Below are 27,884 nucleotides of genomic sequence, written 5' to 3' on the forward strand. Positions count from 1 at the left end.
TATTGGTTGAAAGGAGCTCACGTCCCGCCTCCTCCTCATGTGGGTATGAGTCCCAAAGTCCAACCCCCACACCGTATTCATTTCAGGAAGAAACAAGCAGCATTTTGTCCTCGGCTGCTAGCTTGTTACAACCGACGTTTCAGCGTTGGGACAACATTTCGAAACGGCCGGTTGTGAGCTAAAACACGTTTTCTATGTAGTCAGCGGCCGTACGGATAAACCAACGGTTAGGGACCAAAGAATATGGACTGGACGGTGAACAGTCGGGCTTTGCTGGTTTGCTTCTCAGCGCTGCTTTGCTGCTTTACTCTGCCTCAGAAGGTAGGTGTATAAATTAGCAAGACTTACACTCGTATTATTGAACGTATGACTTACTTTGACATACTTTGTTTGCGTATTTAATAAACCCGTCTGCTGCTCGTGTGTTTCGTGGTTGACAGCCACTCGTTGACAGAGTCGTAAGCTAGCTAGCTAAAAGCAGTTATTTCTGACTTTATAAAACCCTGAGCTACAATCTTCCCCAGATAGCCGGAATACTTTAGATATCAGAAGTCATTAGGAAGCATAATTCACCTGCACCATGATGATGTGTTTTTTTTCCCTGCGTGAAAGTGTTATACTCTCAAGATTCCTTGTAAAAATGGGTCCAGATTTTGATAGCTTCAAGTGAATTTGTTATCATAACATCAAAACTGATAACAGAAACTTTATAATGCAAGTCTGGGTCAAAAACCTTAAAGTCTAAATGCTTAAACGGTTTTCTTAAAGGATCTGAAACAGGACCCCTCTGCTGTTAAACTTGTGAGACACTTAAGCAAAGGAACAGATTAGAGTGGCTTTATGTCTCAGGTTCTTCTCTTAGCCTATTATGAGTAGAGTTGGGGGTGATAAATGAAGGCTAACTATAGATTCAGGCAGAAAGAGTATGAAGGACACAAGACGGCTGGATAAACAATCCTGTTTACGCTCTTATTTTGAAATATCAACTGAGCTGTTTTTGTGATATTGTCTGTCAACCTGTTCTTGATTGTGTTACTTGTATCAGCTGCTATTAAAACATTAAATTCTTCCTGCTGTTTTCACTTGGACATGCCTTTAACTGAATATGCAGAACAGTAGGCCTGCACAAAGAAGCGCAGATTTATCACTATTGCGATATCAAGCTGTTCAATACACATATAGCAAAAGATGGCGAAAATTGCAATAAATAGTTACCCTAAATGTGCTACAACAATCTTATGGCAGCTTATAGTATTTAACGAATCAAAAAATCCCTTTATGCCTTTTTTTGACCAATTAGTTAGACCCTCTTCAAGTTGACCTATCGAATGGAGCCCTAATGTTAGATGCTCGCCTCCCATGTAGACAAGGGTCATTTGAGGTATAATTTAAGTTATGTTGACTCTAATTTAAATTAAACTGTTGCAGTGAAATGGAAATGATGTTTTTGGTTGTTTTGCTATTTGGTCATGTATCGCAAGTTATATCGTCATTGCAATATTGATCACCAATATCGCAAATGGTGTGTTTCTTCATATCATGCAGCCCTACAGAACGGTATATAATTTCTCTTATTTGTAAGGTGAAATGTTGCTTTTTTGTCCACTAAAATTGTCTGTTTTTGCTTAGGTATACTTATTCTAATCTACATATAATTTCTAATTGGTTAATTACTGCTAAACTGTCAGATATCCATGGCAGATGTCAATGTTTGCTGTATCAAAAACTGTTCTGTTATTGTTACAGAGCCATAAACTTGGCTAATAATAATGTAGAGATAGATTTGTGTACTGTAAGAGGAGGATAACTTAGTACTTTTTTTTTTTTTTTATTAATAGCTAAGATGATTTCCTGTGACATTTCCCTTTTGGTTCTTCTAATGTGTGAAAAAACTGCGTATTGCTGATGGTAGGGTTAGCAGTTATTTCATACATTTGGTTCTTTCATATGTCAAAAAACACTGAATTTAATAAGGATGTAGAATGTTCTCATTAATTTCACAAGTGATTATTGGTTGTTTTTCTGCTCACAGTGCTTGTTTGATCCTTTCTGTGCCATTAAATATTTGAAATTTGCCTATTGCAGGATGAATAAAGTGTTATCTTATCTTTTCAAAACTGCTCCTGAAACTGTCAGTTTAAGGGATGACAGATAGGGACAACATGATTTTATTCTTGTTTGCCGCAGACGGCTGGTGTACAATTTCAAAAACCGATTATAGCAGATAATTGGAGCAAAAGATGAGGGTTTTCAGGTGCGGAGGTCATTCGAAAGTGCCTGTTTTACACTTGATTGGAACACTTCCTGTTTTAATGATCTTGTCGATCACGTCGGTTTTCCAAGCTTTAGGGATTCCTTAAACTTGATGCCAGTGATTGCAGATTGTCGTTGTCAGAGTGCCCTTAAGCAATGTGTGAACTGTTTGCAAAAGGAAACGTGTAGATCGTGTAATCATCCATATTTTCAGTTTGACTAATCAATGTTATGCAATACAGTTTCTGTGCAATCAACAAAATGAGGAAATGAGAGGGAATCCAGAGACCATTTTGTCTAAAGCTTCACTAACCATGTCCCACTTTAGTTTTAAAACAGTTTGAAAACAGATGTTCCTGAAATCTAACACATATTCATTCTGGTAAAAGTCAGTCTGCATGCAAAACTAAGGAGGTAAGCAGATGTTTGGAAATGAATGCAGGTTTGAAACCAAGAACCCTTTCTGAGATTACGAGGAGCTCAAAAACGGATAAGCCGCTTTTTTCACAGCACGCTTATATGATGGGTGCTAGTTGAAAGCCCGGTGGGAACAGCTGCAGGTGCATATTATTGACACAAAAGCTTGTGTAGCACGTGTGGCACTACAGTAGGGGATCCTTACGTAAATGTGACAGATGTGGCGTCTCTGTAAACTGAGTGAAACTTTCACATGTTGCTTTGGTTTTTCTGCTTTTCCTGGTTAGACGTGCTTTAGTTTGCCAATTCTTAGTTAACTCACAGGAGAAATTGCTGTCTTGGATTTCCTGGCATTTGATAGCCTTGTGAAGGGAATATGCTATGGATGTATAATTTAACCTTGAGATAGTTGTTGCATTGCTCCCCATACCTCATCCATACAGGTCTAATTTATTAGAGCAGGTTGTGTCTTACTCTAAAATGTATTTAGACAATTAAAAATGGCCACATGTTGGTAAACTGCATGTGTCTAGATGTGTTAAATCATTATTTGAGATTGCATTGAGCGTAAACTGTTTGATTAATTACATTTGTTATGGAGTAAAGTCTCAAAGTAGGAAAGTCTCAGTCCTACTAGTTAATAATTAATGGTTAAAATAACGCATTTATTTAAAAAAAAAGAAGAAAAAAACTGAGATACTCAGGTATTTTTCAGTAGTTTAATGGGATCAGTCACAATGCAGCTCTCCCTGCACATCCACTGATGCCTGCGAGATGACACCGTTGTCATGAGTCCCTGAGCATTCAATGAAGCAGACGGGGCTGTAAATTCTGCCATGTCATGAGGCTGAATCATTTGCTTTAGCATATTTGAGTTTTTCCTGCACAGCCTTCATTTCTCCCATTTTATCTGTCAGGGATTCAGTTGTCTGCTGCTCAGATTTGGTTTCTTTCATTTCCACCAAATCCATCAAACTCCCATGCTTTCATGTGTGTGTGGGTGTTCAAGGACCCATTTGGCCCATCAGCCCACTGTTCATCTGTGCAGAGAATGCATTTTTGCTTTTTGAAAGTCAATTTCAATTATCAAGCCATAACAATAGATTTAATATCAAATGTGTATGACATTTTTTTTACATATATAACATGTAATAGACTTTTTTAATCCCAAAACAAAAATCTGGATGCAGGGCATATTTGCTTTTCTTTCTGGATTACCAGTAAAAGCATTGCAGCTTTCCAGCTTCTCGTGAAGCTCGTTTATTTGATGCAAAGCAGTGAGGAGATGAGGTCGCTTTTTATTTTTAAGATGGTGAAATATTAGATTTTGTGGCTAATCTTGTGTTGCACATCTTTAGTTTGTAATGTAGCTCAGCCTGGTCTCCTCTCCCTTATTCTCCATCAATTAATTGACATGATTGCAATTTTGCGAAAATATTATTTGTTGACCCCCCCCCCCCAAGTGTGCAGAGGTTTACGGCAGCCGTTTTTGGGACTGTGTTTTTTCTAAGTGCTATTATTGTGGTGACATGATTGTGGCAGGGGAAACGAATGCATGCCTGGCCTCTGTTTCTGACCCCCCCCCACACACACACACACACACACACACACACTGAAACCCTTGTTTCAGCTTTTACTGAAAATGCTATGAAAGCTTATCTGGTTACCTGCCCCAAGGGCACCTACTCCGAAAAGCCCTACACTAGCTACCCTCTCACACCCTTCTCATCATATGAGCCAGAAAAGACCAATGTCCCCTTCATGGCCTTCAGACCAAACCACCAGCAACTTGGATCTGCATTTGCGATTTAACTTTTAACTATGTTAGCTGGTGTCAGACTGGACCCTGAGGTCCACACAAACTGGCACTGTTAAACTGCTGGAGTTGTTTTTAAATATAGAGTTGATTGACTTCTAAAAAAAAATAGCGTTTTCCTTCAGTTTCTAATTATTTGGCTAAATACAACAAACATAAATCTAAGTACCGTACTTGATACAGTTAAGACAGACCATCATTATTGAGTGTCAGACATCAAATTATCTTCTGCTAGATGTTATGGCTGTGTTTTATTTCATCATTTTAATAGTAACTGTGTCTGGTGTTGTACCACAGTGATTTTGCTTTCAGTGTTTTGTTCCAACTCGCCACCTAAAGCAGGAGATGGATGTCTACTGTTTAATGTCTGACCTGTAACAGAAACCTGACCGTTTTAATGATGCGTTTGGTTTGTGCGCTTGTTGTGTTTCTGCAGGCTGTTTGCAGCAGCAGCACAGTTTCCCTCCCCGAAAGTCTGCTCTTCGTCTCCACCTTGGATGGAAATTTGCACGCTGTTAACAAGAAATCAGGCTCTATCAAATGGACGTTGAAAGAAGGTTTGAGAACATGTCTTGAGCAAAGGATTCTTTTTGATTATTTGTAAGCTTTTAGAATTCTTTCTACTTTCTAGGATTCCTAGTTAGACCATGCTTGATTCGAGAGATGAGCCAGCCTCTCTTTAACCATGAAAGTAATCTAATCATTAACAGAGGAGGGCAAATAAAGCCTGTAATCAAGGTCAAAGTGGGCCCGGTTAAGCTTTTTTCCTCGTTTCATCACGTGCAAACAAAGCATTTACATGGTTACTGCTGTAAGTCTCTCTCGGGTCAGCTCGATCCCCAAATAACTAAATTCAGAGCCAGATGCAGCCGCCTCCACGTCACCTGCTTTCCCTCAGCAGCTACTGAATATAATTTTCAGTGTTCTGTACCGGCTTTGCTGACACCTGTGATTGGGTTTCAGCCAGGCAGCCGTTCACCAGCCTGAGAGGGCAGCAGACGTCTTTTCTCTCAACTGTGCTGAGAAGCACCTCAAGCCTGTCCTCTGTGTGCTCGTGTCTTATTGTTGGCAGCATTTCTTTTCTGTCTCCTCGGGGTTAGCAGTGGTTTAAAAGGTGGACAGGATACGTGTTGTGTCTACAGTGTCCAATGACATGAGGAGAATGCATATTGATTACAACTCCCACACCTAAACCCTGTTATTGTTGTCGCCTTCGGGCACCTACACATAGCAGCCCCACCTGCTCCACACCCAGTATGTTCACACTGTTGCGAGGCTTGTTTAACAGAATCTTCAGCTGGAAGACGGGTGCAGCAAACCACAGCAGACTCCTAAAGTAAACTTTTGCTCAACACCACAGCGGTGGAGTAACTTAAAGAAAGTTAGGATGTTGATTTGTGAAACACAACTTTGGGCTAAATTATCAAAAATCTGGGAGTCTCATCAATAAGTTCAAATTTTTTACTTTTAATGTATATTTTAGTAATCCATGTCTGTGCTTATTAAAACTCAGAGAAAGATGTTTACTGACTGAACTGTTCTTCATGGCTACTGCCTTTGACGGTAGCCTCAAATCCTCGCTCTAGAGCTTTGTGTCCCCTGCAGATGAATGTCACAACCTTCTGTCTCAACAACGACTGGCCGTTTTTAACGTTTAATGATATTCTTGTCAGTCCAGACTAGCATCTTGCTTCCTTTTGTCTCTGCACAGATCCAGTTCTTCAGGTCCCCACACATGTTGCAGAGTATGTATCTTTTCATTACATTTCCACACCAGTGCACCAATACTTTGGTTTGTTTTGTGTGCTACAATCAGGGTTTCTACACAAGTTACTGCTCAACTAGTTGTCTTTATCTCTCAGTGACTGTTAACATGATTTCATTTTTCAAGTCGTAAGAATTCTTCTGTTTTTCCATCCAGGCCAGCATTTCTGCCAGATCCCAACGATGGCAGCTTGTACTCTTTAGGAGGAAAGAACAACGAAGGCCTCACAGTAAGAGGAAACTACTTTATCAGCACTACAATCTTGTTTTCTACTCTGACACATCACTTGGCTTCCTGTTCTGTGGAAAATGGAAAAAAAAAGCATGGTTTATTATTAATTTGCAACTTTTGTGCAGCAGAGTTGTATTTAAAATCTCATTTAACCTTATTTTTGTTTGTTTGTAGAAACTGCCTTTTACCATCCCAGAGTTGGTGCAAGCATCTCCCTGTCGCAGTTCAGACGGAGTCCTCTACATGGGTAAGATGCGTCGATCATGTGTTGAGCCCACAGGAGGTCAGTGTGCCTGCAATGACGTGCAGCCACTAATATCTGCAGCCGGAGTCTGTTTATAACATCTCCAAATTAGCCGGTGTTATCGGCTGTTGCGTTTCTTGCCAACTCAGCCCACTGTCACAGCCTCTCTCTTTTGAATTTACAACTGCTGCTGAAAAAACCCAATCTACCACAGTTCCTCTGTCATCGTTTAAAGAGAAGCAGAGGACATTTGCATCTCCAGCTATTATCAGTGGAGCTTCTTTCTTTTCATTTAACTGACTGCTGTCTTTACAGATGTGAAAACGCTCATATACACTAGAAATCAAGTTTTTATGGCTTTTCTTGTGTGGCTTCAATTCTGGATGATTTGAATTGAATCCAACTGGCCTCTGTGTTTTCATAAGGTTTTGACCATATTTGTGGTCTTTATGTCTTCAGATTAACCTTTATGCTTATAGCCAGATTTAAACCTACATATATATATATATATATATCTGACTGCAGTCATGTTTCCTGCCTGTCCTGCGTTTAAAACCTAATTCTCTTTGCACCACCGAATGCAGTGAAATCTAGTGCAGAATCTGATCTGACTTGACCTCTGTTGACATAAATGTTTTTGTGTTCTAATGTTGACATTTACTCTTTTATTCAGTTTAAGGTTCGATATCATCACCTCCTGTCTTTAAAACCGCACTTTTCAGATCACAGAGTTATGATATGGGCTACAAAATATATTGATCTATTTGTTGTTTAATAGAGACTGAAATGGAATTGCTGCAGCTTTGCTTCTAGACTGGGTCACAGTTCTCAGTTTTTGTCGCTGTGCTTATTACCAGGGAAAAAGCAGGACTTGTGGTATGTGGTGGACCTGTTGACTGGTGAGAAACAGCAGACTCTGACGTCCTCCTTTGCTGAAATGCTCTGTCCCTCCTCATCTCTTCTTTATCTGGGACGCACAGGTAAAAACCCAAACCACAGCAGCGCAGTCAGCTTTTTCACCTGCTGATTTTATTAGGCTTGATTTTGTTGTCATGCTGTCATCCCTTGGCTTTTACTGAGCCTTTATTTACCCCCTGGCGGTCTCTTGAGCGGGTTTATCTAATCTTGACACAAGCTTGACACGGCCGTATTGATTGTTCCTGAAGTTGGAATGTAAATAAAGCAATGAGCAGCAACTGAACAACTGCTGTAAATTCTGAAGTTGTGAAAGCTGTTCAGATGAAACCTTTCAATAAATCTCTTAAAGCCTTCATATGATTTGTTGTCGTCTTTTTACATTTTTTGACAGGTTTATAATTTTAAAAAATCAGCATTTTTACTTTTTGTTGTAATGATGTTTTTTTTTTTTTCAGAATATACCATCACCATGTACGACACCAAAAGCAGAGAGCTGCGCTGGAACGCCACTTATTCCGATTACGCCTCCACCCTTCCTGACGACGATGCCAAATACAGTAGGAATCTCAATACTAACATTTGTTGTCCGGTTTTTTATCAGTTTTTTTTTTAAAGATAACTTGCTTGCCCTCAGAGATGGCTCATTTTGTTTCCAACGGGGACGGCCTCGTGGTCACTGTGGACAGCGAAACGGGAGACGTTCAGTGGGTGCAGAACTACAACTCCCCGGTGGTGGCCATTTACATCTGGCAGCGTGAGGGTCTGCGGAAGGTTCCCCACACTAACGTGGCTGTGGAGACGCTGCGTTACCTCACCTTCATGTCTGGAGAAGTTGGCCGCATCACCCGGTGGAAGTATCCCTTTCCAAAGGAGAACAAGCCCAAGAATAAATTTATGTACGTTAGGCTTTTCTGTAGCTCGACTTAGCTGTTGATATTCCTTCATTTAATGACCGTAAACAGTTTTTCAAAAACTGATTACAGACTTGACATTTTTATTCCAACCGTGGTAACATTTAATGTCTAGAGTTAAAGATTTTTACTGTTTAAACCTATAAATCTATGTCTTTTTTTTAGGCTAAATAAAGTGAAACTATAAGTCTGTGGTTTCACACTGCGGCCCCTCTGTACTTTTTTTTCCACATCCTCCTCTGTTGGCGTAGCAATGTAAACAGGACTTTCAGTACTAAACCCCAAGTTTCATCTGTTTTTTTTTTTTTATAGCAGTCAGTGTATGATTAAAGTTTTTTTTTCCTCAGGGCCACTTTGTATGTGGGCAAATACTCCACAAGCCTGTATGCATCTCCGTCTTTGGTGCACGATGGAGTTACCGTGGTGGTGAGCACAATTTGAATATATATCTTTATTTAAACAAAGGTTTGCACTTAAAATAAAAGAGATGAGGCCAAAGTAGACCTTCCGTCGCATTTGTAAATGCAAATATGATCTATATCTTAGTCTTTGTTTGAGACTTTGTTATAAATTTTTCTGTGAGTCTCTACCCATGAAACTTAGTGCATTTGTACTGTTTTTATTGTGTCCTCACTTCAAGCTGCATAGGAGTTTATTGTAGTTAGGCTCAATTGAGATGTTGCTTTTTCTTCCTGAGAATGTGATTGGGCTGATCAGATCACAAGTGGACTCTGTAAAAACAAACGTGGTGAGAGCACTCGGGACAGACGGAGAACCTTTTCAGGCCCGATCTCTATAGAAGCATTCAGAGGGAGGTCTGGGACGCCTGAGTCCTTTTCCTTCACAAAAGGGGTCCTTGAAGGACGACCTGCACCCTCTTATGTTACTCCACAAAAAGCACAAGGTCTAAGGCAGATACTTTTAAGAAAACAACAGAAAATGAGAAAAGGTTTTAAAAGGAGATTCATTTATAATTCCTTTTGTTTGATTTCCTCTCAAGCTCAAACAATAAAGGCTTTATTAAACATATAACCTGCTTTAATGCAGTTAATATGAAAGATTTTTAGAAAAACATCTTTAAAATGGCTCTAATTTGTTTCACTGTTATACTTTTTCTTAAAAAACAGCTATATTTAACTATTAAGATTACATTTTTTTCTCTCGGGTTTAAAAAATGACACAATTGTAGCATTTGTCGTGTTTGTGCAGAAACTTTCCACATTGCATATCTGACCGTCTTGCATTGGCCTCCTTTAAATCTGCATTTGGATCTACAGTTGCAAACCAGTCTAAACTAGATTTTCTTCTAATTCAATTGTGTAACTATTTTCATTAAAGGTGTGAGCACTTGTCGTGAAACCGTCTTATTATATTACAGTGACCTGAAATGCATTACTCCTCTAACCCTAAACACAGAATATTTGCTCAGCAAAGGGTCTGATAGCAGATTGTGTTTTCCTGCGTGTGTTTGTGTGTGTGTGTGTGTGTGTGGGCGCACATGTGCATTCAGCCACGTGGCAGCACATTTCCCCTGCTGGAAGGTCCCGATAGCCAGGAGATAGAAGAGGACAAAGAGTGTGTCATAACGCCCAGCACCAGTGTAAAATTCAACGCTGCTCTTCGTGAGCGAAATCGGATCAACTACATGAGAAACTACCTGCTGCTCATAGGTAAAACATAACTGACTGGATCTGACCGCTTCGTTTCCTTTGTTTGATACAACAGAAAAAATGCAGAGTCTGAAATGTGTGCACTTTGTGGTTTGGCAGTGTTTACTCGTTTAAAGAGGCGTTTCTGTCTTGATCTTTCAGTTTCTTCTTTTTAACCACATTTTAAAGTGGAGTCTGGCTGTGCGCAGGCTGCCCTCTGCTGGTCGACATGAGACATTACATTTTGACTAAGCAGTTGACTTTTTTTTTTTGTCAAATGTCAACATCAATTTTATTTATTGTATGTAGCACAGTAATGATAAAATAAAATAAAAAAGAAACAAATATTAAAAACAGACTAACACAAAAAAAGGGACTATGTCTTTACAAACTGGAAAACTTCTCTCTTGCTCCTCAGGTCATCATGAGACTCCTCCAGAGGCTCAGAATAAAAACCTGGAATTCCCCAACAGTTTTTCTCGCAGTCAAGGAAATGTCATCCCACCCACCACTGACAAGAAAGTGGAGGAGGTCAGTGTCTGTGTGTAACACGTTATTTATGAGAACTTTCCAGTGCTTTGTCCAAGCAGATTTATATTTACGTACTTTCTCAATAAACTCTTCAGAAGGTCAATGACAGCGGCATGGATGGTGGCTCACCTTCAGCAGTACCAAAAACATCAATTCAAGAGCCTGGGGTCGGTGGTCGCGCCATTCGTCCTGAAGCCCCAGTGGACTCGATGCTCAAAGACATGGCCACCGTCATCTTCTCTACTTTCCTTTTCGCTGGTTGGGTGGCCTTTATCATCATATATCCCAAAGTGAGTCCCAAAGTGAAAGGATATAAAGTGAAATTGAAACTAAGAATAGATTTACACAAAGGAAATTCGCCGATGTAACACTTGCTAGGTTACATTTTTCAAGTTATTTGCAAATGACAGTTCTGGATCTCTAAATGCCTGGTTCTCTTGTACCTCAGAGCGTTCACAGGCAGCAGCAGCTGCAGCACCAAGAGTTCCAGAGGCAGATGGAGGAGAGGCTGGAGCTCCTCCAGAGGCAGCAGCCCTTCTCCCCAGCAGACGTGACTCCTGACGGTGACTACCTAGATGTGACCCGCACCAGGTCTGACTGCTCTGACAACAGCAGCCCCAACGTCACCCCGCGCGCATCCAATCACTCCAATTTGTCTGTTTCGGAGCTGGGGACCTGGACTAATGAGACTGAAGATGGAGGTAAAGACCGCAAAAATGGTTACAGAAAAATGTGTTCTTCGTCATTCCACTTTTTCAACTCTATTTTCTGAAATGCATTCTTTTAGAAGATGATTCCACCATTGTCAGAGTAGGCAACATAACCTTCCATCCCAAACAAGTATTAGGGCACGGAGCTGAAGGGACTATTGTGTACAAGTAAGTTCATCTCTAATAATATTTAATACTACAGAAATCTTTCCAATATTAAAAAAGCATTTTTATTTATGTCCATAAGGGGTCAGTTTGACAACCGTCCAGTGGCAGTCAAGAGGATTCTCCCAGAATGCTTCAGCTTTGCAGATCGAGAGGTTCAGCTGCTGAGGGAATCTGACGAACACCCAAATGTCATCCGGTACTTCTGCACCGAGAGAGACCGTCAGTTCCAGTACATCGCCATTGAGCTGTGTGCTGCCACTCTTCAGGAGGTGATCTGCTGCTTATTGAAGCGTTTTTTATGGCTATTATTTATTTATTTTTGCAAAGTCTAAACCCAAACATACTTATTGTTTCTTGTAGTATGTGGAGAGAAAAGATTTTAACCGTCATGGACTCGAGCCGGTCATGGTTCTGCAGCAGACCATGTCTGGACTGGCTCATTTACATTCTCTCAACATTGGTATTTATCACCAAAAACAAAGACAGTAGCCGTTATTTTTGTTAAATATTGCAAACTTGTATTCCATATTTTTCTTGTCCCTGTTGTCTTCCATTAGTTCACAGAGACCTAAAACCCCACAATATTCTGGTGTCCATGCCCAACGCACACGGCAGAGTGCGGGCCATGATCTCAGACTTTGGTTTGTGCAAGAAGCTGGCAGTGGGGCGCCACAGTTTCAGCAGGAGGTCTGGGGTTCCAGGCACTGAGGGCTGGATTGCTCCAGAGGTTCTCAGTGAGGATTGTCAACACAACCCTGTAAGTTGCTGTTAGAGTTGCAGTGTTGTTGCTGTGCTTTTCAGCGTAATTAAAAACAGAACCTGGCAGAGCTTTAAACATGTCCTTTTCATGCTTTGGCCTTGTTTCTTTTAGACTTGCGCTGTGGACATCTTCTCTGCTGGCTGTGTCTTCTACTATGTGGTGTCCCAAGGAAGCCATCCATTCGGCAAATCCCTGCAGAGACAAGCTAACATACTGCTAGGAGCGTACAGCATAGACCACCTTCAAAGTGACAAACACGGTGAGAGAAAAGCTGGATCAGCTGTAGACGGATGGATTACTTTGTTGATGAAAATTACATTTAGCTGTTTAGAATGTGTTTTTATCCAAACCAACTTGCATAATTGGTCAGGAAAATCCATTATTAATATCAAATCAATTTTTGCTTAAAGTAATTGATATAGATTCATTTAATCTATGAACTGAGATACATTAAGTATGTTTTTTGTGTATTTGCAGTAAAACAGCTGTGTGTGCAGGGCTAAAATAGCTCATTTCACCACTGAAGGATGTCTAGCTAGAGTGTTATCTTATGTAGGACAGGGAAGGTGAAGTGAGGGGGACCTTGATGTTACAAAACAAGGTTAAGTGTTTTTCCCAGCCACACAAAGATTGTCAATTGAGGCTTAAGCCGCTGACTGTTGTAAAATGCTAAATCTACTGTGGTTCTGTCATCCAATTCTGAATCTGGGAGAGATGCAACATATGGAACTGAACTAGTATAGCTAGCACACGAGGGGCTTTGCTTCTTGAATCTGTTGATGAATCGTATTTTTATTCTAGATTTCCACACAAAACATTCTTGCAGCAGAAGTCCTTGAGTTTTGCATTTATCTGTTGTTTAAAAAAAAAGTAATCTAAGTGTTCACTAGTCAGAGAATGTCAGCATTAAAATCACACTTTCAAAATGGGATTTTTAAAAAAGGCCTCATGTTTGTGCAATTGTCAGAGGACATTGTCGCAAGAAACCTGATGGAGCAGATGCTGAGCATGGATCCCCACAAGAGGCCTTCAGCAGAAAGTGTTCTCAAACACCCGTTCTTCTGGAGTCTGGAAAAAGAGCTGCAGTTCTTTCAGGTCGGTCACACTTCTCACTCAGAACAGTATCACTGCCGCTAATGCTAATTTTCGGGTTCGTCTTATGCCTGGCCTTTTAGCTGATTTTCCCGGGTAATGTTTGTCTTCAGGATGTGAGTGACCGAATTGAAAAGGAACCTCTGGATGGACCAATTGTGAGGCAGCTGGAGAGGGGGGGGAGGGCAGTTGTTCAAGGTGACTGGAGGGAGCATATCACTGTCCCCCTGCAGACAGGTATGAGCCAAACAGACATCTTCACAGCTCTTTAAATAAAACTCATCTGACCCATCGTTTTGTAAAAAGGAAAAATTGGGTTTTTATAACTTTTTTCTTTTTAATCGTTTTTGTCAGATCTTCGAAAATTCCGTTCCTATAAGGGGGGCTCGGTCAGAGACCTGCTGCGTGCAATGAGAAACAAGGTGGGAGAGTGTTCTTTATTGTCAGAACTAAAGCTGTTCTCTATTATCAGATTCATCTCTGTCCTTTTTCCTGCAGAAACATCATTACAGAGAATTGCCTGCAGAGGTACAGGAGACCCTGGGCTCCATCCCGGATGACTTTGTCTCTTACTTCACGTCCCGTTTTCCACACCTGCTCATGCACACCTACCTGGCCATGCGGACCTGTGCTTCAGAGAGGACATTCCTGCCTTACTACTCCACCGTGGAGCAGCATTTTAAAACACAAAACCAGGGTTTACACCATGACTCCCATCATGCAACACAACAACAAAATGAGCCATGCTCTCAGCGCCTGCCAACCCACACTTTACTACCTTTGTTACACGCTCAGGAGCCTTCACATTCATCAACATCGGATGCAGTCTGTATGACAACAGCTTCCGAATCACCGCCCTCATCACCAGATGAGCATCCTTCCACACAACCTTTAGTTCCGGTGGTGCCGCTGTTGGAGCTGGCACAGCCCACAGAGACTAACAGTCAAATAGTGAACTCCACCTTTGCCTCAGAACTACCTACAGTTCCTCTCAGGTAAAAAGAACCGGGACAGCTGTGCAAGCTAACACTGGCTGACTCCTGCTGTTGGACCATGAACCCTTGAACTAATCTACACCGGGGTGGATATAGCACAGAAAGAGGTGTAGCCTTTGAAGAGTAGAACACTTGTGGGAGTCGGCTGCTGTGCTGTGAGCTGGTGGGGACCGGGCCTGCAGTGCCTGGAATCCACTGCCAGGTGCAGCCGCTGAATAAAGTGCCTTCTGGTGATCCGAGTCTAAAGGATTCCCAGCACACGTCTGTCCAGTTGTTCGCCCCCAAAAAGTCGCCCAACCAAATGGGAGTTGTTTGACCTTGTAGCTGAACTAAGCAAAGAAATATTTTATATCTCATTTATGTGTTGTCAAAGAGGTGTTTGTCCAAAAAATCTCTGCTCTCTACAGTGTCCTTTATATTGTTTTAAAAACACGGGTTGGTTTTATTGTGCAATGTTGTGCATTTCTCAGTGATTCTATTTCCTGCACAGATACTGTTTGTATAGTTTTCTATAGACTGATTCCACGAGTGAATCATAAATCTCTTAATGTGGCCAATGTGCCTTTTTTTTTTTTTTTTTAAAGAAAAGGTATCTGTGCTTTTTGGGTACGACTCTTTAAAATAGACTATGCTAAATGTGCTTGATTCCAGTTTATGCTGCTAGACTATTTTCTCATGTTTAAATCATATCTGTCAAGCTGACTTGATGGGAGTCCAAAGGGTGTTCATGGTGGCATCTGAATACATCCAATAATTGAATCATGTTTATGTCAAATGTAAGTTTGAAGTAAAGCCACAAAATGCTCTTGTAGAATGACTTTTAAAAAGTGTCAAAGTAAAGTTAATGAATTGCACATTAAATTCTATTTTCTTTTTTACTCATACTTTGTGTTTTGACTGATGCACTATTTAAGGTTACAAGTTTAACACAATGTTTTTTTCCTTCTCTGCTACTACTATTGTTGCGTAATGTTTATTAGGCGGGGCTTCTGGTCACTTCATTAAAAACAACACTGATACAGCTGACCTTCCGCAGTGTGCAATGCACTCTGGGTAGTGCAGCTACTCAGTTCCTTCAGACTTTCAAGATTAGTCTTTTGGTTATTTAACTTTCGCTGGGCAAAATTAATATTAATAGTGGTACTAAAATGTTTGATATCTGGTAATTGCCTTACTACAAATAAAGCATTACATCACGTTTTACAGATGTGATGCACTTGTCTGCATGGTGGTGCAGTGGTTGGCGCTCTTGCCTCACAACAAGAATGCTCAGAATCACCAATGGGGGGCATTTCTGTGTGGAACTTGCATGTGTGGGTTTTCTCCTAGAACTCCAGTTTCCTCCCACCGTCCAAAAACATGCTTCATATGTTAAATGGTTTCTCTAAATTGTCCTCGAGTGGTGGGGTTAGGCTCCAGCAGCTCTGTGACCCCGAAAAAGGACAAAATGGGTTTAGAAAGTGGATGGATGAATTTTTCTAGAAAGTGTTAATTATCTACTAAAGGGTAGATGAAAATACAAATGATCTATTTTATTGTCACTCACCTAGTTATACAATCTGAGAAGGGGAGCCATAATTACATGTAAAAGTACATTTATTTATTCTAATTTGAAAATTTAAAGAAGCAGACATCACAACAAATTTGTTGTCCTCTTCATATATGGAGAAGTTTTTGAATGGGTAGGATTTGAACATACTGTAGAAAATATAGAAAAATGTTTTTTTTTTCACATTTACAAGGAATTTTTTTTGTTTTCTTAAACAGCTTAACCAAAAAATGTGTTGATTCAAGCATCATCCAAATTTATGAAGATTTATTCTGAATGGGTTAAAATTATTTAGTTGTTTCCATTAAAATATCATTTTACTGTTTGTATTTATACTGTCGTCATATATAACATGTTGTCTCTATGTTAAATTGCATATGTTGTGAGTTAACAGTTATAAAGCATATGTTATTAGTAAAAAAATACAAAGTGCTGGAAGCTCCAAGGCAAGACATAAGCTGTGGAACCACAGGGAAGATCTGGGTTTTTCTTTAAAGTAGAGTTTGGATGCAATCTGTTTGAGATAATATGTAACTGAGTTTTTTTTTTTTTTTTTTTTTTTTTTGCAGTTATATATTACTTCCAACTTTTGTATATATGTTTTTTTATTTTTCCATGGCCCTAATCCTCTTCCGTAGCTTTACCCCCCTACAAAACCTTATTTTTTAAACTCAAACTAGGCTTTTGTGAATTTGTATTGAAATTAATAGTTTGATTCAAAGAACTACCTTTCCATTTTTTTAAAGAAAAATAAAATTAAGGTAGAAGTTTGTGACTAATCAAAGTGATTGCTTGACACAACTTCCAATCCTTTTATTTAATGAGTGAAAAAATGAGCTTTAATGGAAAAAAATAAAGTAAACAGCAAGACCTTAGTGTCACATCAGGATCAGCTTGTAAATGTGGAAAAAAAGACAATTTAATAACAGCTTTATACTCAAGATTACACGGTGTAAACTGGAACCTAACCTGATTCTGATTTGACCCATAAGACACACAAATAACAAAAAAAACTACATAATTTACACACTACTTTGTGTAAATCTTGGAATTTATTGCTTAAATTAACTTAAATGTGTAAATCTGATTTCGACGTCTTTAGACAGATTTGCTAAAAATGGACACAAAAACGAAAAAAAAAAACACAATTTTGACCTAGTATGCTTGCCTTACTGTTTATGTTAGCTTGTTAAAAGCTAGTTCAACAGACGTGCAATGTGTCGCGCCGTGTCTGACAGCAACAATGCAGTTATTCTTTACTCCTTGACAAAGAAATTAGCGTGATGTCCCTTATGTTAAACCGATTAGGATAATATAACTGCTAAAAAGCTCCGACAGACGTGGAAACCGTTCATTGATACTAAATGAGTCGAATTAAAGGCTTAACAGCGCTTTATTTACTCAGAGAACAAACGAGCCCTTAGTTGGAGACATGGCAAAAATATAAAATGGGACTATTGTCCAGTTTAACAACCGCTCTGCTCCTCCTCGCCTTTTCTTTGTTTGTTTTGTTTTATAGCTTCACCCGCTTTTCCAACAATGGAGTTCCGCTTGTCAGATCAGTTAATTACAGCTACAACGACCCAAAAGCACAGAAAACGTCAAAGGGCGACATCCACCGAGCCAGTTGGCGCACATTCGGCTTTCCCACAGAACGCGAATGCACCATTGACCCAGAGAGTCGGTTTGACTGCGGCCGGGACAGGCTGCTGAGTCAGGGGGAGTGTGAGGACAGAGGGTGCTGCTTCTCCCCTCTGCCCTCCCCTGTTGGACCCCCTTGGTGCTTCTACCCCCGCTGGTACCCTGGATATAAAATGGGTCCCTTCTCTCCCAGCACACATGGCAAAACTGCAAGCCTGACAAGAGCCAAGCCCTCCTATCTTTTTAAGGAAATCTCCCCCCTGACTCTTGAGGTGATGGAGGAGTCTGCAGACTGCTTACATCTCACCGTGAGTACACAAAAAAAGTAATGATATTTCCACTTTGAATAACTAATTCACTATTCACATTCGTTGTTTAAATAATTTTTTATTTAAATTCTAAAAGATAATTGCATAAAATGAATCATCTGCATTTAGTTTAAAACTAATATACCGACCTTATGTTTATTATTATTATTATTTCACGGATGTAACTTTTCTACAAAGATCAAGGACCCCTTCACTCAAAGGTATGAAGTTCCACTTCCAGAAGGAGTTTCTCATACCAAAGCTGATGCTCAGGATGTCCTCTTTACTGTTGAGTTTCACTCCGAACCATTTGGTTTCATAGTGCGGCGAGCAACAAATGGAAGAGTGATGTAAGTTTGTTTTCTTTTCTTTTGTAGCATAATAGTCATTTTCATGGGTATTAAAAGTCCTCCATAGTTCTCATTATGAAGGACAGTGCGGTGGCCGACACGGCTCATAGGGACATGGATAAAGACAATTGTAAAATCACATTTCTGAGTATTTTTTTGTTTGAACTGTTCTGAATCGGGAGCAGATGAAAAAAAAAATACTGTTTGAAAAAACTTGTATTTGTGACATAAAAACTACAATGGATGGACTACAATCTCCCTGCTCCACTTCATTCCTATGCGTCCACGACTAGATCCATGTACGTCTCTGTTTTCCTAGTCTTAACTGGAATCTGGATCAACATTAGCTGCGTTTACATGGACAAAAGTAATCGGAAAGAACGCCTGATCGGAAGAAAAATGCGTCATGTAAACACGCCGTTCGGAATACTCTGACCCCCTCAGACTCGTTCGGATCAAAATTTCTTTCCGATGGAGATAGGTGGGTTATGCCGATTGTTTATCCGACCGTGTTGCATGTAAACAGTTCATTCTGATCGTGTGTCACTACTGCTCTGGTTTACGTCACGCATATAAGGTGCGGTGCTTCAGAGAAAGCTTTGGAGAGCATACGAGACCGACCGACTGACTGTTCCGCGCGAGTGTACCGTGTCTGTGAGCAGAGCAGCCGGACTTATAGCTTTGTGTTTGCGGACAGGGCGGTGGTGCTTTGTTATGTGTGCACATAACACACTGACCCGCCGCTCTGGGTTAGCGGCTGCCGGACTCAGGAGAACTGTGTGTCTGCAGCAGAGCTCAGACTTCCAGCTCACACAGCGGCTTTGGGGCGGTGTGTGAGCTTTTCAAAGCAGAAATGCCGCTCAGTCCTTAGAAACCGTTCAAACAATCACGTGGATTTGTGTTTCCAGTCGTGTCCAGACAAAATAAAGGCTGATGTTATTCCCACATATTTACGACAGCCAGGATGCAGATTGTGGCATTTCCCGCATGGATTTTATGTTCATCAAACAAGGCTAATGTTGTTATTGCGTGTTAGCCCACTCCTAACCCAGGCTTCTTTCAGCTCCGTTCTTCCACAAAAAAAGCACCATGCGGATAAAAAATAAAATGATGAGCAAACAGGCACTTCATAATATTCATAACATTAATAAAAGCACATTTAGAAGATCAGCTTGTATATTACAGACCTGCTGCATAAATGTATATGGCAGCTTACTTTGTTTACAGTGGGACTCATTTCCTCCTCCGACTGCGTATGCCCAAATGATTTATTCCGACCGAAAGTGTGACCACGTGAACGTTCGTTCTAATCGGAAAAAGTTTTTCTGGGCTCATGTACACGGTTGAATTCTAATCCGACCATTGATCCGATCAAGATATTTTGCGCATGTAACTGCGGCTGTACGGCTGGATAGCTCCAACAGTGCTCACCATTTTTGGTTGTGAGAGGCTGTAAGCTTGCTAGAGAGCACATAAACTGATGGGTGATGGAAAGTGGGGGCAGGCTTGCTCCGCACCAACAGTCCCTCCTACAACACAGAGGCAAATGTTTTAATGAATTACTGACGCTCTGCAGATACTATGTCCTAGAAAACTACAGTTTTGTTTTTTGTGTCATTTTGGCTAAAAATAGCATAATTGTGAATAAAAAAAACTCTCAGCTTCTACAATAGATCAAAATATGATTAGTGTCTGTCTTTACAGGTTTAACATTTTACTTTTCTCTTATTTTCTTAAGTTGGTAGTGCATCATATACTTGTTCTTTTTTTCTAGTATGAACACGACAGTTGCTCCTCTGCTGTTTGCTGACCAGTACCTGCAGATGTCCACCACATTGGCCTCTTCGTTTGTGTCTGGCCTCGGGGAGCATTACACCTCTCTGGTCCTGGACCTGAACTGGACGTCTCTGACTCTCTGGAACAGAGACATGGCACCTCATGTAGGACTATGCAAAGAAACCCACCAGATGTCTGTAAACTGCATTAGTAACGCGCTAATGTGTCTTTTTTCTGCTGTATGTTTGTTTTATTTGTTTCTCGACAGGCAGATGCTAACTTGTATGGCTCCCATCCGTTTTACATGGTACAGGAGGAGGGGGGTTTAGCACATGGTGTTTTTCTTCTGAACAGCAATGCAATTGGTACATTTCCCCTCTTACTGCATAGACAGCATGTTTACAGAATACAATTACATTTCTGGAAATATCCAAAATCTCAATTAGGCAAACTTTTATTAGTCTTATATATATGCCAAACTTGTTTTGCTCATTTAATTGAAGAAAAAGAAAAGAATTCTTAATAGAACCTAAACACAGAATTCCACCTACTTGAATTGTAATATCCCTATTTATTTTTTATTTATTTTTATTTAGGAAAAACATTTTCCTCAAATTGTAATGTCCTGAGACCAAATTTTATGTGTTCTGTATAAATATATCTCTGTGCACTCCTGTCTATAAACTTACATTTATGTCATAAAAGTGTTATTATTTATCTATTCTAATGACCATAATCGTTTCTGCAGAAGTGATTCTCCAGCCAACTCCAGCTCTCACCTGGATATCTACTGGTGGAATCCTGGACCTGTATGTCTTCATGGGTCCTGACCCCCAAAGTGTTATAAGACAGTACCTCCAGGTTATTGGTATGTCTTTACTCAGGGGAAGTAAATTCTGTAACACAACTTAACTCAAAACAAAAAGGCAACAGTACATTTTTATGTGGATGTGTTGTAAAAAATTAAAAATGTTTTCAAGGTTCAATTTGATCTCCTGGCAGGATACCCCATGATGCCGCCCTATTGGTCACTTGGCTTTCATCTTTGCCGCTGGGGTTATACCAGCTCTAATGCAACACGGAGTGTTGCACAGCACATGCACAGTGCCAATTTTCCTATGGTAATGATTCCAGGATTGATGCTAAAAGATTAGAGTGAAAAAATATTCAAGACTCAATAGTAATTTATTTTAAAAACATATTAAAGAGGTCAGAAAACAACTACAATATATATGTTTTCCACTTTTTAATTTTCTAATAAATAAAAATTACTAACAATAACAATCAGTTTTTTTTATCAAGAGACTTTTTACATTTGTTTTCATAGATTGAATTTCAGTGCTCACTAAAGACTAGTTTGTATGTAATATTGTCCTTTTTTTTTTCATCTTAAGGATGTGCAGTGGAATGACCTGGATTATGCACATGAACGAAAGGTGTTCACCTTTGACCCCATGCGATTTGGAGACCTGCCAGAAATGGTTGAGGAGTTTCATGAGAGAGGGATGAAGTACATCCTGATTCTGGTGGGAGATTTTGTGTGAATTTATTTTAAAATAGTTGTTTTTCTGATATAATCATGACTGCTTTTTGCTTCTTTTTTTTTAATTTATGCAAAAATGACAATAAAAAAGATTGTATTCATTTATAGTCTTCCACTTTGTCCATCTGTAAATTAGAATAAATAAATTGAGCATCTGTCCAGCAGATGGCAGCAAAAATTCTAAACTAAAATGTCTCAGTATTTTTCAGGACCCAGGAATCAGCAGCACCAGCCCCCCCAGGACCTACCCTCCTTTTGAAGATGGGGTCAAACGAGATGTCTTTGTTAAAAATGCGATGGGGGAAATTCTGATTGGCAAGGTTTGGACCACAGATTCATATTTTAGCTGTGAGGTTTGCATTTAAATTCCTTTAATTAGGGCTGTTATTCACAAACTGGCTTATGCCAGCAGGTTTGGCCGGGCCCAACTGCTTTTCCTGATTTCACCAACGTGGAAACGAGGCAATGGTGGGAGGACTGCATCAGAAACTTTTATTCTGAAGTTCCTGTCGATGGTCTGTGGATTGTGAGTTTGCACATACACCCACAGAGAATAACAATTATTTGTAGTCAATTTATGTAAAAAAAAAATAAAAAAGTTTTTTTTATGTAAGTAGCTGTTATAAAGATTATTTCAAGTTATTTTATTTTTTTACTTTCACACAGGATATGAATGAACCAGCCAGTTTTGTTCAAGGCTCAGTGGAGGGCTGTCCTGACAATGATCTCGAGAGACCACCTTACACTCCCAGTGGGTGCACTAGATCAGTGTGAAATCCCAATGTAAACCCACATAACTGTTTGTTGTTGCTCAAACAGGAATGGTTGGAGGTCAGCTGAACTCAGGAACTCTTTGCATGTCAGCTCAACAGAAGCTGTCCACACACTACAACCTGCACAACCTATACGGACTGACTGAAGCTTATGCAACACACAGGTTAGATCATCAAATAATGGGCAGAGTCCACACTGTGGGGTGGTCAATGACTGAATTTTGAAATGTAAGTTTGTAAAATTATACATTTTCTGCAAGAGTTTATTTTAAGAAGCTACATGTTCGATATGAAAAAGTGTATTGAGTTGTGCTTTAATAATGAACCACATTTTAACTTGTATCCATATAACTTTTCAATAGTAGAACATTAAAACTGAGGATGCTTGAGCCTAACATGGTACAGTCACTCTTAAAATGCTGCCACCTTCAGTGCCCTCAAGAAGATTCAGAGGAAGAGGCCCTTTGTCCTGTCTCGCTCCTCCTTCCCTGGCATCGGACGATTCTCCGCTGTGTGGACAGGAGATGTTCAAAGTGACTGGGAGCAACTTGGATTCTCCATCCCTGGTAGTTAAACAGAAAAATGAGTATGACTTACTGCTTGAAAGCGTGATGGAAGTGGTGGTTTCTCCCTTCAGCCGTGCTGCAGTTCAGCCTGTTTGGAGTGCCTCTGGTAGGAGCAGACATCTGTGGCTTTGGAGGAAACACCACAGAGGAGTTGTGCGTCAGATGGATGCAGCTTGGAGCCTTCTACCCATTCATGAGAAACCACAATGACAAACCTAATGCAGTGAGACACACACATCCTTTTGCACGGATAATCTATCTTTGCTGTTGACTGTAAGAACAATGGACAGCTCAACCCCTCCCTTACTTGTGTTCCCAAATAGGAAGTACCATTGGTTCCTGATTTGGGCGCCGCCATGTTGAAACCATTTGACAGTGATTGGTCCGAGTTGCTCTGAGTCATCTCATCTATGGCAACTACTGTCGCCTTTGCCATGATGATTCAGAGTGACTCGGACCAATCACTGTCGACTGGTTTCAACGTGGCGGCAACTGTATCAGAAACCATTGGTGAGGTATTTTACCTCACTTTGCCAGAGCTGGAGGTGAGGCATTTTCTATGGGTGACATCACACCTCGATTCGTCCATTTTACAGGCTATGATCTTTGTGAAATGACATTATTTACAGTTTTAGTGCATGTTTTTTCCCCAAAGCCAGTTAAAAAGCCGATGTGAACAGCTTTTTTACTTTAAATGTATTTATTTATTATGAGCTATCGGTTTGTATTTTATAAAAGATGTAACTGTGTCTTTTCTTCTTTTTAATGTTTCCGCCGGTGTGGTCCATCAGCCTCAGGAGCCATTTGTATTTGGGCAGAAGGCTCAGGCAGCTATGAGAAGGGCCGTGAATCTTCGGTACTCTCTTCTCCCCTTCCTCTACACTCTCTTCCACCATGCTCACACCTCCGCAGCCACAGTTGCCCGGCCTCTCTTTATGGAGTACGTTTTCTTTCCTCCCCACTCTGTTCACTAGCAGTTCTCCCTCTTTATATCCAGTATCGCTGAATCTCAGCCCGTTCGCTTTGTGCTCTGCTTACAGGTTTCCCTCGGACCCCAACTGTAAGAGCATAGACCAACAATTCTTGTGGGGGGGTTCACTTCTTATCAGCCCGGTTTTGAAGCAAGGAGCAGTAAAAGTCAAAGCCTACCTGCCACTTGGCACTTGGTACAGCTTGTACAATGTAAGTGCTCATGTTTTTGGTCAAAAAGACGATTGTTATTGAATCAAATGAAAGTTTTTATCACAGTTGTCTCTTTTTTGCCCTTTTAAGGGTCAGGCCTTCCACAGTAAGGGTCAGTTCTTTCTTTTGCCAGCCCCACTGGACACAATCAACATTCATGTGAGGCAAGGACACATTATACCCCAACAGGTGGGTCTTTGATCTAAAAGGAAGGCAGTTTGTTAAAAATTTTGATTGGACATGATTCAAACAGTTCAAAGAAATGCTGTTTTTCATTTTTCGTATTTTGATAAAGTAACAGCAATGAGTTTAGGATTGTTTTTGATGTTTCCGCAGCAAATGGGTTAAAAAGTCATAGTTTATCTTATGAGCAGAAAGTCCTCTTTGCAGGAGATTGGGATTTATTTGTATTTTTGACAGAATGTGCATGATCAAAAGTTGTTTTGATTTACAAATGCATGATATTCCACTTCAAGTCTTGAAGTTGGAGCGTTTTGAAATATTATAAAACAATTTCTCTGATTCCCCTTTCGTCTTTACCTTGGGAAGGAGCCAGCTTTGACAACTGCAGCCTCTCGCCGAAAGCCTTTCTTCCTGATAGCTGCTCTGTCAGGAGACGGCTCAGCTCGCGGTGACTTGTTCTGGGATGACGGGGAAAGTCTTGACACTTTTGAAATGCAAAATTACAGTTACATCATCTTCACAGCAGTACAGGTAGGATCGGGGAAGCAGGGCTTTTTTATTTATCCTTTATTCCTGATGTTTTGCAGAAAAACTTTGGCTTTATGTTTAACCTAATTGCGTTTTCTTCAGTTCCAGATTGTTAGTGAACCCCTTAAGCTGAACGGGGCCCTAGACGGTTTGGTGTTGGCGGGTGTTCAAGTGTTTGGGGTCCTCTCGGCACCTATTTATGTTTTGGCAAACGGAGAAAAAGTCCTTGATTTTGCATATCAAGCAGACACTAAAGTAAGTTTGAACTTTTTCCACAATATGATCAATAGGGTTTTAATTATTGGCCAAATTAATGTCCACACCTTTGACACAGGAAGTCACTTCCAAGAATGTCTTAGGGTTGACTTAATATAAACAGAGATTTTCTCATTATGCCATTTGCTTATTGAGGCTTTTGCACTTAGGAATTAGTGTCTTTTTGCTTCTCATTTGTATGTAAAAAGGGGTTAAAATGCAAATATGGCTTTAATTTAAAGACAATTATTTAAAAAAGTAAAAATGATCACAAAATTAAACTGACCATATGTGCCTGTTAAAAGAATCTTGTTTAGTTTTATAGATTTATGTGTGTATTTATAAAATGACTTGACATTTGTTTCATCTTTTAGGTTTTGACAGTGACCAACCTGGCCTTGCCCATGTCAAAGCCCTTCACAATCCAGTGGGCTTCCTGATGCACTAAATTTCATTACCCATAGGCCTTTAGGAGCCTTTGGTTTCTGCTCTTCTGCATTTTCCTGCATTGACACCTACAGATTTTATGGAGACACATTAAAGAGATTCCTATTTTTTTCAACTTTTTATTTTATTTTAAAGCGACTTCATGTTCTTTTTGGGATCTTAGTGATGTATGGCCATTCCCAACTGCTACTGTGCATAGGTGTGTCAAAGTCTGAATAGGTGATACCAACCTGCTGGGATTTTCCAGAAATCTTTATTGTTGTCATTTGTATTTCTTACAAAAATGAAATGTAAGGTGAAACGATTTGCTCATGTTATTGTATTTCTATTAAATCATTTTTTAATAAAGAAAATCAGCAGGGTTGTGTTGTTTGCTCCCTTCAGGTCATTTGCATTGATGGTTCTGGTTTCTCCCAGTTTCTTCTTGAAAGCAGATCATAGATTTTCCTTTAGGTGCAGGTCAGATGAGTTGTCTGGCCTGTCAAGCACAGTAACACCAAAATCATTAAAGTAGCTTTTGATACCTTTGACTGGGGAGATGCAGTTGCACGTGACTAAATCAGCTATTCCACACAGCTTGTCAGCAGAAGGCAGCATGAAGTGCTCTAGTTTCTTTGTAAAATGGCTGTATTGAAAAAAACCTGTGGACCAATACCAGTAGATGGGATGGCACCAAAACATCACAGACTCCAGGACCTTTCAATACCATATAAAGTGCAACGTTTACTTTCGTCTGAAAATATGACTTAGGACCATTTAGCAACAGTTCAGTTCAGGTGAGTCACTTCAGGACTGGCTTGACATGAAGAATGGAACCATTATACAGCATGTCTAGTATTTGTCTGTGTTTGGTGCCTCTTTATGAGCCTTAGTCCACTCCTTGTGATGCCCCCAAATTCTTGACATGGATTTTGTTTGACAATCCTCTCTGGTGCTGATGCATCTTTTCCTGTTACACATTTTCTTCTTATAATTTTCCGTTAATATGTTTAGATACGGTTCTTTGTGAACAACCAGCTTGTGAAGCAAAGACCTTTTGTGGCTCACCCTCTCTAAGAAGGATGCTGATGACTGTTTTTGTCAAGTCAGCAGTGTTCTCTATGATTACAGAGCTTGACTAAGAGACCATTTAAAGGCCCAGAAAACCTTTGCAGAAATTTTGAGTTATTTTGGCTGAATAGAAGACTCAATAAGTTTTCATCAGTGACATTTTTTCAACATATTCATATTTTCTGTGACCCTGACTGTTGGGTTTTATTACCTGTAAGCAATGGTTATTAAAATGACATAAAAATCAAAATTTTTCAATTCATGTGCAACTAGCTTTTTTATTTTTTACTTGTACTGTCCAACAGCTGAACAAACAGATAAGAGCTCAAGACCTCTTGTGTTGGACATATTTTACCTTTAAAACAGGGAGTTGTGGATCTTCTGACACACAAGGTGCCCACATCCTTCCATGAGGAGGACGCCAAAGAGAGGTGGGGGAATGTACACATTGCCCGACCAGGCTCACCCACAGGTAGAATTTTGGAGGGGGCCAGCGCTCGAGGGCAAGGACCAAGACCCACACCACAGGGACTAAGACACGGACACCCCCCTGGCTGCCAGAGAACTCAGGGATCCCTCTCCCTGCGTGGGATATGGGACAGACCATCAGAGGTCCCACCTTCCTTGTGTAAGGTATGTGTTATTTGAGTGAGTGTGTGTTGGAGTGTATATTTTTGAGGCATAAGGGGTTTGTGTAATAAAAGGGTGCAGTTAAAATTGGCAGGGCATTGAGAGGACATCACTCTTGCTCAGTGATATCCAAACATCCCTCCTACCAAGGGTTCTACATGTCTAAGGTGCAATTAAAATTGAGAGGGGTGGGGCCCAATTCCATGCGGCAACTATAAGAGGGGGGCTTCCGCTATATTAAAACATCAATTTTTCTTTAAATTGAGTAAAAAATGTTTTTCATGATATTCTATTTTTTTATTTGTACATGTATTAAGTGAACAGAAGAAGAAAGTCGGTACCTTTAAAATTAAAGTCTAATTTTAAATTCACAATAAATGTTAGTGAGTTCCAAGATAAGGTTAAGTTAAATTAAATTTTGCTGAGTAACTGTGAAGTAACTTTTTTTGAAAAAATATGTGAACTAATTAGAAAAACAATGCCTAAATTGATTTTAATGAGTAATTATTTGTTAAAATAATTTAAAAAAGAATATGTTCTTTGTTGTACAATTTTCAATCAATTTTTTCATTTATCATAAACTAAAAAGCCCTTCATTACCGTGGAAGTATGGAAGCAGCAGTAAATTACAGATTTGATGTTT

General features: G+C 40.0%; 2 protein-coding genes across 2 annotated transcripts; both read left to right on the forward strand.

Moving 5' to 3' along the window:
* The first annotated feature begins 243 nt into the window (after positions 1 to 243).
* ern1 (endoplasmic reticulum to nucleus signaling 1) lies at positions 244 to 14,464 on the forward strand. The gene is given in 22 exon segments (NM_001278896.1): positions 244 to 321; positions 4,923 to 5,043; positions 6,198 to 6,231; positions 6,408 to 6,480; positions 6,657 to 6,729; positions 7,584 to 7,706; positions 8,100 to 8,201; positions 8,279 to 8,540; positions 8,903 to 8,981; positions 10,066 to 10,225; positions 10,623 to 10,735; positions 10,831 to 11,025; positions 11,184 to 11,436; positions 11,523 to 11,613; positions 11,693 to 11,882; positions 11,974 to 12,073; positions 12,171 to 12,370; positions 12,485 to 12,632; positions 13,341 to 13,468; positions 13,579 to 13,702; positions 13,820 to 13,887; positions 13,964 to 14,464. Coding segments are annotated over 22 exon segments (3,216 nt in total).
* A 2,143-nt stretch (positions 14,465 to 16,607) lies between these two features.
* Positions 16,608 to 25,923, forward strand: gaa (glucosidase alpha, acid). Its single transcript, XM_004071456.4, has 19 exons — positions 16,608 to 17,958; positions 18,157 to 18,308; positions 20,083 to 20,248; positions 20,353 to 20,449; positions 20,833 to 20,952; positions 21,087 to 21,205; positions 21,479 to 21,610; positions 21,837 to 21,947; positions 22,040 to 22,153; positions 22,294 to 22,378; positions 22,447 to 22,564; positions 22,833 to 22,966; positions 23,038 to 23,189; positions 23,758 to 23,906; positions 24,007 to 24,148; positions 24,239 to 24,337; positions 24,698 to 24,862; positions 24,962 to 25,114; positions 25,489 to 25,923. The coding sequence occupies exons 1-19, from the start codon at positions 17,458 to 17,460 to the stop codon at positions 25,552 to 25,554; spliced, it is 2,775 nt and encodes a 924-aa protein (XP_004071504.1). The 5' UTR covers positions 16,608 to 17,457; the 3' UTR covers positions 25,555 to 25,923.
* The last annotated feature ends 1,961 nt before the right edge of the window (positions 25,924 to 27,884 follow it).

This window comes from Oryzias latipes, chromosome 8 (assembly GCF_002234675.1).
Source record: "Oryzias latipes chromosome 8, ASM223467v1".
NCBI lineage: Eukaryota > Metazoa > Chordata > Actinopteri > Beloniformes > Adrianichthyidae > Oryzias > Oryzias latipes.